The sequence below is a fragment of the Silene latifolia genome, chromosome 9 (genome assembly GCF_048544455.1).
Source record: "Silene latifolia isolate original U9 population chromosome 9, ASM4854445v1, whole genome shotgun sequence".
NCBI lineage: Eukaryota > Viridiplantae > Streptophyta > Magnoliopsida > Caryophyllales > Caryophyllaceae > Silene > Silene latifolia.
Window position 1 is genome coordinate 131,652,615 of NC_133534.1, and position 9,883 is coordinate 131,662,497.

At 43.1% G+C, this 9,883-nt stretch overlaps 1 protein-coding gene across 1 annotated transcript; it reads right to left on the reverse strand.

Annotated features, from left to right (window-relative positions):
• Window positions 1–281: 281 nt before the first annotated feature.
• Window positions 282–1,829, reverse strand: LOC141601599 (uncharacterized). Its single transcript, XM_074421892.1, has 2 exons — window positions 1,137–1,829; window positions 282–908 (listed from the first exon to the last, which is right to left on the reverse strand). The coding sequence occupies exons 1-2, from the start codon at window positions 1,827–1,829 to the stop codon at window positions 282–284; spliced, it is 1,320 nt and encodes a 439-aa protein (XP_074277993.1).
• Window positions 1,830–9,883: the final 8,054 nt, after the last annotated feature.

Here is a 9,883-nt window from a genome sequence, read left to right on the forward strand (position 1 = left end):
GGCATTTTGATAGCTATAAGCATCTGTTCCAAAAAGCTCCATTCTATAGTGTCATAAGCCTTTTGTAGGTCTATCTTGAACAAGCATCTTGGTGATACTGCCCCTCTACTATAGAGTCTGATAATATCTTGACAAATAAGAATGTTTTCCATTATGCTCCCCCCTTGTATAAAACCCCCTTGATTAGAAGCAATAATCTCAGGCAAGACCCTAGCTAACCTTTTACAAATCAGTTTAGAGATGCATTTGTAAATCACATTACAACAGGCAATGGGTCTAAATTATAAGACTGAAGTAGGCCTATCCACTTTAGGAAGAAGTGTGATAGTAGTAGCATTCAGTTGTTTCAATAAAGAACCTGAAGTGAAGAAATCAAGAATTGCATCACATATGTCATCTCCTATGATTTCCCAAGAGTCTTTAAAAAACTTACTTGAGTATCCATCAGGCCCAGGAGCTTTATCATTAGGGAGAGAAAACATCACTTCTTTTATTTCCTCCTTGGTGACTGGTTCCATGAGAATCAAGCAGTGTTGATCAGTACAAGTTTTCCCCTGCTGTACAATTTCAGAACTAATTCTAGTAGTATGTCCATTAGAACCCAAGAGCATTTTATAGTAACTGAGAAAGGCCTCTTGAATTCCAGGTTCATCATTGCATAGGGTATCCTTATGATCTTTAATTTGAAAAATAGAGTTCTTATTCCTTCTTGCTTTGATCACCCCATGAAAGTAAGCCGTATTACAATCCCCTTCCTGAATCCAATGTGCTTTAGATTTCTGCCTGAGGAAATCCCACTTTGCCTGACTAAGAATCTTGGAACTTTGAAGCAATTCATACTCTTGTTTCATCAAATCTTTATTACCTGGATCAACCACTAGCTTCTGCTGCAAGTTCAGGAGTTGAGTCTGGGACAAATCAGCCTTGTTCTCAATATCAGAGAATTAAGTATTGTTGAGAGCTTTAAGATTCAATTTTAAAGCTTTCAATTTTTTGACAATCCTGTACATTTTGGTTCCTTCAATTCTCTGATTCCAACCAGTAAGGACACAATCCTTAAACCCTAGAGCCAAGCTCCACATGTTAAAGTATTTGAAAGGTCTGGACTTGGTAGTGCTCCTATTATTGATGCTTACCAAACAGGAAGTGTGATCAAAGTGTCCTTCAGGTAAAAAATTGGCAACCATGTTAGGAAAGGACTGCATCCAATCTTGATTGACCACAAACCTATCAAGCCTACTGTAAACCTTGGTTTCAGGAGGTTGCTTATTATTCCAGGTATAGTAAGCCCCTAGAGCCTGGCTATCCATAAGGCTACAGCTATCCAGGCAGTCTTGGAAGGGCTCTGACTCAGAAGTAGAAACTTTTCCCCCTAGTCTTTCATTAGCAGACAACACACAATTGAAGTCACCTCCAACTGCCCAAGGCCCATGACTATATCTTGCTATTCTTTTCAAGTCTGACCACAATGATTCCCTTTCAGAAATCCCACTAAAAGCATAGACTATAGTGTGATAAAATTGCAACTGTGAACCCTTCTCAATGATATGCATATGAATGTATTGTGCATTGTATTCCAAGAATTGCACATCAAAAAGATTTGGCTTCCACACAATCCAAATCCTACCTCCACTATGATGGGCTGAATTAGTAGAGATACTCCATTCCTTAAAAACTTTATTCAGAACATTATTCAATCTCCCTGGTTTAATTTTAGTCTCAATGAGACCAAAAAGACCAGCATTATTAGACTGTAAAAAATTATGTACATCCAACTGCTTCTTTTCCCTATTCATCCCCCTCACATTCCAAAATCCAAGATTCATCATGGATTAAGGTGGGGAGGAGCATTACCATCTATACCAATCCCTTGTTTTGGAGAGCAAGAGAGAGTCTCCATATGCCTGGGGGATGTCTGATTATTCCTGCAATTATTGTCCTTACCCTGCCTAGTAACTCTTAATTGTCTAACAGGAGAGGTTGCTCCTGTCACTGTCATCACTGTCCTGGTCTGAGGAGTTTCAGGGCTAGTGACATTCTCAGTAAGAATCACATTCTCAGGGCAAGTCACATTCTCAGTAAGATTTATATTCTCAGGGCAAGTCACTTTTTCAGTAGCTTCTCCCTTAGTTAAATTAACATCTTTTTTTACTTATGCAGGCTGCTAAATGACAGGCTTTGGCAAAGGACCAGCTTTTTGAACAGGTCTCCATACCTTTGCTGTAGTCTGAGCTTTCCTATTTTTATTCTTCCTGCAATTCTGTTGTTCATGTCCAATCAGGCTACATTTAGAGCACACACTAGGTTTCCATTCATATTCTACAACAATTTCATTTAACTGTTGTTTTTCATCAAGAAATTTGACTTTACTTGGAAATTTTTGACCTAATGTTAACTCAACCATAACCCTTGCAAATCCCAATCTTGTTTTTTCAGTGGTAGCAGTATCACTTTTGAGGTACGTCCCAATCAGGTTAGCAATTTTTGGCAAACTATTGCCCCAAAATTTTAAGGGTAAGTTCTGCAATCTTACCCATGCTGGGACTTTTTTTACCTCGTCCTTGGTCAATTCCACATCAGGCAGCCATGGTTTAATAATAAGGGGTTTATTATCAAATAGAAAATATCCACTTGAGAGAATGGCTTGTTTCATTTCCTATGTATTAAACCTAGCAAGAAAGATACCATTTGGGAGAAAGGATATTTTGTCAACAGTATACTTACTCCAGATTCGTTTCAGGAAACCTTCCAACACTTGCCATGATGGATTAGCCCCTACAATGAAACCATATACTGCTTGTTGCCAATACTCCAATTCTCCTTGGACATCATCATCTGACAGTTGAAGTAAGTCATCTTGTTCCTCTTCAATAATCTGCATAATTTTCTTACCATGTCTTTGATACCAGATTTCATCTTCTAACACTTCATTGTCAGGTGCTTCTTCCTCAGTCACATCCTCAACGATTACCTCCTCCAGATCATAGGCCGGGATACCTTGGATTTCATGAATGCTCTTATGTTTTTGCCCCTCTTCAACATCTGGTTTGCCAATAGTCTTCAATTTCTCAGATCTCAAACGGTTCAACACATCAAACTTATTGGCCGTGCTATGATGTTTTTTAGTTGCTGATTGAATTGATTTCCTAGTCATTGTAAACCAGAATTCGATAAGATTATGCCCTAGAGATGACGGTTGTTTCTCTTTCTATCTCTAGGTTAAACATCATAATAAGATTTTATCATGGCTTCTTCTTATCGCTGAATTCCGATGATTGGGGGTTAACGTCGGGGCGATGCACTGTGTCACAATTCCTGATTGTCATGTCGTCGGAAGTTTGCCAGACATCTTTTTCTTTTTTGTTACGGAGTAGGAATGAGGTATTACCGTCATGGTAACCACCTCTGCTTCCGTTGTTACTCCTTTCCTTTCCATGTTGTTCCCTTTCTTTTCTGATTAGAAGGATAGGGAGTTCTTAGTTCGGTAGGTTGCGGATAGCCCCCAGTTCATTGTTTTAGGCCAGTGTCTGTATGATAAATACTTGTACCAGATCCTGTTTGTATGGTCAGTCGTTTGTGTCAAACGTGTGTCGATGTAATTTGCGTGAGGCGGTTCGTATATACGAGTTTTTGGTTTGTAGTTGGTTTATGTTTGGCATTTTTGTGTTGTGTTTCGGAGAAGCACAGTCAACGACTGATTCCCCTTTTCCTCGGCATTTGTTCTTGCATCGTTAGTGTAGAAAACAGGCAACAGGTAGCACATACGCATACACGTAAACACGCAAAAGCATTTGATGAAAACAAAAATAACCACGATGACTCGAAGTTAAAATTAAATTTGAAAAGAAGCTTTGAAAATTCCGCGACAAGTCGTCATGTTTGGATTTTTCAAATGAAATGTGTTTTGAAATTTCGAGAAAATAACCGACTTGATATCGAATATATGAAATGTGATTTGCAACTCGAAAACTAAAACTCAAACCGTCAAGGATGAATTTCAAAAGAGATTTTGCGAGTGTGTTTGATTTTGATTTTTGCGAGATCAAAACTCGGATTTGCATGAGTTTGAATTTTGAGGAAAAATTAACATTGTGTTATCAATTTTCGATTTTTGTGGAAAAAGCGAAAAATTATCGGAATTTTCGACTGACATGGAAACGATCCGTCGCGGATCGGGGCGACTAGCCCTTCACCCCTTAAAAAAAGAAAAGAAAATCCGTATGTTTAAAGCTGCGTCATGGAAACCGTGCCGGATTTCGTGAAACGTGAAAACAAGGAAATGTGAGTGTGAGAAAACACAAAACTTTTCGGATAGGCCTGAACAGGCGCGAGCCTTAAGGCGAGAAAATTTATGTGTTAATAAGAAACACAACTTGATAGGGACTAATCAAGGTGAGAATCCTGGGAATCACCACAAAGAGGCGCGAGGCCCTGGGAGATGCAAGTGAGCTTCCCCCTTTCTCGGAAAAAAAAAGGGCTGATTGTTTTGTATAAATAGGGACGTTGGTGTCGGGATTTGTCGCCAAATCATCTCTACGAAAATCTTTCTTCTTCTTCCACAAAATAATTCATGGATACTTTCGAAAATAGGTTGCGACATTGGTGTCGGGATTTGTCGCCTCCCGAGAAGTATCAAATCGTTGTAATGGGAGTTGGCCAATTGTTGGTGCTTCGTCAAGTTAAGGTGAAATCCTCGTTCCTTGAAGCATGCTCTCGGTTTTGGGATTCGAAACATCATGTTTTCGTTTTTCCGAAAGGTGAAATTTGCCCTCTTCCCGAAGAAGTGGGCGCCATTGGAGGGTGGCCAGGTTGTACTCTGGTGCTTCCTCCGACTCGGTTGTGTTACAAAGCGAAGTTTCGTTCAATGTTGGCCTTGTCGACGAGCCAAGTGAACTTTCTCCTTGCTCCCCATGGTGTGGATATGTTGGCTCTCATCAACATCTTCTCAAACCGGTTGGATGTTAATGTCTCGGAGGTGGCTAGGAGAAGGGCTCTTGCCTTTTGCCTAGTGCATGCATACCTCCTTGTCGATGCCTTGAAGAAGGAAGGGTTGATATGGTACGATAGTATGACCATTGTGCATATAGTTGAGCAAATGGAGCACGGGTGGGATCCATCGTGGTTGGTGCTTGGCGAGATCATCCAAGCTTTGGAGAAGAAGGGCTCTTGTGGATAAGCTCCCTCATTCGGATCTCCAAGAATCCTCCAAGTGTGGCTCATGGAGAGGCTAAGGTATGTAGAGCCTCCGGTTGATTCTTCTTCTTACTCCTTCCGTCACCTTACTATGAGAAAGAAGTTGTATTCAGATAGCTTTGCGTCCACCGAGGCTTATTGGACCTCGAAATTTGTGGAAGAGGGTGGTCCTCATATCCGTTGGGTGGTGTCGTGGTGGCACTTGAGGTCCTTCATGGCGTTGCCTGCTTCGGCCGCTTGTTCTTGTTCTTTGATGGTGGTGGGCTTGAAGGTTGCTTCCTTCATTTATCCCGAAAGGTTTATGAGACAAATGGGCCGCCAACAAAAGGTGCCCACTCAAGATACTCTCGTCCAAGAGAGTGTTTTTCGAAACTCCAAGCCTGTGGAGGTGTTCGAGAGATGGTGGGCCACTCGGCCGATTTGGGAGGTACCAAACCCCGTTGTGACGACATGGGTGACTCACGCTTATGTCAAGTTGTCAAGAGCCCAAACCTTGGAAGAAAGGTCCAAGTTCCGTAAGAACGAGGTCATCGATTTCAAGTATAGGGCAGTTGGCAAGGCCAATCGTGCTTTCTTTGACACCTTTGCCGATGACATTAGCCCGGATGTAGTGAGGCCACCAAAGAGGAGGAGCTCGGGTCCCAAAGAGATGGTGGGTCGTGTATGGGCTCGGCTAGGACTGAGTATGGGGTCATGCAAGAGACCGGATGCCGTCGCCGTTGTATATCCGTTGAGGATCCGTTTCGGAGAGGAAGTCCATGCTTGGCGGGCCAACAAGAAGAACAAGGGAAAGATGTACCCCGAGGGAAAAGGCAAGGGTAGAATGGAAGAATGAAGACCTCCATTACCCGTTTTACTATTATGTTGTAATAGTGTTTGTGTCTTTTTATTATATTGTACTAGCTATGTATTGTGTATTTTTATGCTAGTTTTACTATGTGAGATGTCTTAGTCGACATTTTAGCTTTGACAAGTTGTAGACTTGCTTAGCTTTATTTGTTGTCAAGTTTGTAATCCTTCTCATTATTAATTAAATAAGAGGATTGCTTGTGTTGAAAGAAGTTGTGAACGCTTGTTGTTTCTTCCATCCATTTTGTAAAGGCAATTCGGTTTGAATTATCCTAAACATTGCACCTGCGAAAAGGAGATTTTTGTGGGAAGGGAGAAAAGCTTTTTTTTTATTGTTTTGTTTTTTGTGGAAAAGGGAATGCTTCCCCCTTTTTTTTTGAAGTTGGTATGGGTGATTGTTTTTTTGTGTGTGGGTATGGTTGTATCCTTCTTTTGTAAGAGAGGATTGCCTACGTATCCACCTGAAAAGGTGAAATCAAACCATGTTCGTAGTTCAGGTGTTTGGTTTGAGTGCAAATGGGTGTTGCCTTTGACAGATCAAAGGTTGTTAGAAACACGGTAAGGTGCCATAAATTAGACTCGATAAAACATGCAATTTCAAATCAGAACGCGTTGAGGAATTGACTTGAAAGTGATATTGTGGTCACTAGTTTGAAACTAGGGAAAGGTTTGTGGTTGCTAGGGTTCAAGGGTAGTATTTCTTGAGTTGGTCTAGGTTGGTCGGGTTTGTGAAATCCTCCCTGTCTAGGTCACTTAGTCTCACTGCGCCCCCTGAAAGTATTTTCTTGACCAGGTATGGCCCGACCCAATTGGGTTTGAATTTCCCCCTCGGATCGACAAGTAATGGTGCTCGAACCGACTTGAGGACCAAGTCGCCTCCTTTGACGTTTCTGGGTTTGACTTTTTTGTTGAATGCCCGTTGTATAAGTCGTTGGTATAGCTGGACGTTCTGGAAGGCGTTGAGTCGCCGCTCGTAAAGGAGTGTGAGTTGTTCGAACCGTCGACGGGTCCATTCCGCCTCAGGAACTTGACTTTCCAGTAGGATGCGTAGAGATGGGACCTCCAACTCTACTGGTTGAACCGCCTCCATACCGTATGCTAGGTAGAAGGGTGTGGCTCCTATTGGTGTTCGAATGGATGTTCGGTATCCCCAGAGTGCGAATGGGAGTTTGCTCCGCCAATCGCGGTAATTATCTTACATCATTTTGATGATGGTGACAAGAGTTTTGTTTGCTGCTACATCTACCGCTCCGTTGGTTTGGGGACGATAGGGGGATGAATGGTGTCGTTTGATTTTGTACTTGTCCATCAAGGGTTGTGTTTCCGCCCGGAAGTGGGAGTCTTAGTCGCTGATGATTTCATGGGGTACCTCATATCTGTAGATGATGTTGTCCTGGATGAACTTGGCCACTTATTTGGCGGTTAAGACTGCATAGGACTGTGCTTCCACCCATTTGGTGAAGTATTCGATTGCGACGAGGACAAAGAAATGCCCTTTGGTGCCTATCGGGTTGACTTTTCCGATGATGTCGTTGCTCCAGGTCGAGAAAGGCCAGGATGATGTCATAGTGTATAAAAGGGATGGTGGTATGTGTTGTATGTTGGCGAAGATTTGGCAATTGTGGCAATGTTTGACGTAGTTTCTGCAATCGGCTTCCATGATGGTCCAGTAGTAACCCAACCGCATGATTTTTCGGGCTAGCATCATTGCGCTCATGTGAGGGCCGCATTCTCCGTCATGGACCTCTCCCATAAATTTTTTGGCTTTGTGGTGATCAATGCAAAAGAGAAGGATCCCTTGGGGTGTTCTTTTGTATAGTTGTTCTTGGTTTATCACGAATTGTGATGCAAGTAAACGGATGGCTCTTTGTCCTCTTGTATCAGAGTTGGGAGGGAATTCGTTTTTGGTTTTGTAGTTGAGGATGGCTTGGTACCAAGGTTCGGCATGGTTCTCCTCGTCGTTGTTGATGGCACAGATGTGAGCTGGCTCGCTCCTTCTCTCGACACATAAGGGCATCGGTGTCATGTCGTCAGGTATGTTGACGAGCGCGACAAGTTTTGCTAGGACATCAGCAAATTGATTTTCCTCCCGTGACAAGTGGAAGTAGTCAACTTGGTCGAAGAATTCAGCCCCTTGATTGATTTTTGCTTTGTAGGGTGCTAAGCTGTTGCTTCGGATTTTCCATGATCCAGACACCTAATTGAGGATGAGTGAGGAATCACCGTGTACCCTCAATTTCTTGATGCCAAGTGTTATGGCTGCTTGTAGTTTGATTAAGCATGCTTCGTATTCGGCGGCATTGTTGGTGACGGCGAAGTCTAGCTTGATTGAGATCGAAACGTGTTCCCCTTCTGCTGATATTAGAAGGACTCCTACCCCGAAGCCTCTCAGGTTTGATGCACAATCGAAGTATAGGTCCCATGCGTCGGTGTTGGCACAAAGGATGTCTTCATCAGGTAGTGACCATGTATCGGTCGTTGGATCCTCGTTGATGGGATTTTCTACTAGGAAATGGGCGCCTGCCCTTCCCTTGATAACCTAGAGGGGTACGAATTTGAGGTCAAATTCAGATAGCATGAGTGTCCACCTAGACAGCCTTCCGTTTAGCACGGGCTTTTCGAAGATGTACTTGACCGGGTCCATCTTGGAGTAGATGTGAACCGTGTAGCTGAGGATGTAATGTCGCAACTTCTTTGTCGACCACACCAGGGCAAGGCATGTCTTTTCAAGTTGGGTGTATCTTGTTTCGTACTCGATGAACTTTTTGTTGATGTAGTAGATGGCTCGTTCTTCGCCGTCGACTGTTTGTGCTAGCATTGCTCCCATGGCTGTGTCAGTGACATTCAGGTATAGGGATAAGGGAATTCCCTACTGAGGTGGCATGAGGACAGGAGGCTTGGAGAGGATTTCCTTTATCCTATCGAAGGCTTTTTTGACAATCGTCGTTCCAATCGGTGTGATCGGAGGCGCGAAGCTTCTTGAAGATTGGTTCAAAATCATAGTGAGCTTGGCTATGAAGCGGCTGATGTATTGGACTTGACCGAGAAATCCCCAAATCTCCTTCTCGTTCTTAAGCCGAGGCATCTGCTGAAGAGCTTTGATTTTGGTAGGATCAATTTCGATGCCTCTTTTACTAACGACGTGTCCCAAGAGTTTTCCGGAGGTGACCCCGAATGCACACTTCTGAGGATTTAGTCTCATGTTGTATTTTCGAAGACGAGCGACGAATTTCCAAAGGGCGCTGATGTGGCCATCCCGCTCTTTTGATTTGACGATCATGTCATCGACATAGACCTCCACTTCCTTGTGCATCATGTCGTGTAGGAGATTGGTGGCGGTTCTTTGGTAAGTTGCTCCGGCGTTGATTAGACCGAAGGGCATGACAGTGTAGCAATATGTACCTCACTGTGTAGTGAATGCAGTCTTGTGCATGGCTTCCTCAGCCATTTTGATCTGGTTGTACCCAGCATACCCGTCCATGAATGATAAAAGGGCGTGCTCGGCGGTATTGTCTACCAAGATGTCAACATGTGGCAGAGGGAAGTCGTCTTTTGGACTCGCTTTGTTCAGGTCCCTGAAGTCGACGCAAACCTGAATTCTCCCATCTTTCTTGGGTACAGGGACTATGTTGGCCACCCAGTCAGAGTATTCGGACACTTTGATGAATCCGGCTTTGAACTGTTTGTCTACCTCTTCCTTGATTTTCAGGGCCCATTCACGGCGCATACGGCGCAACTTCTGTTTTACGGGCTGAAGAGTTTAGGATTCTAAGTACCTAAGAGGGGGAGGGGGTGAATTAGGTAGTTTTTAAAATTTCAACTTAGTCTTTATTGTTTAAAG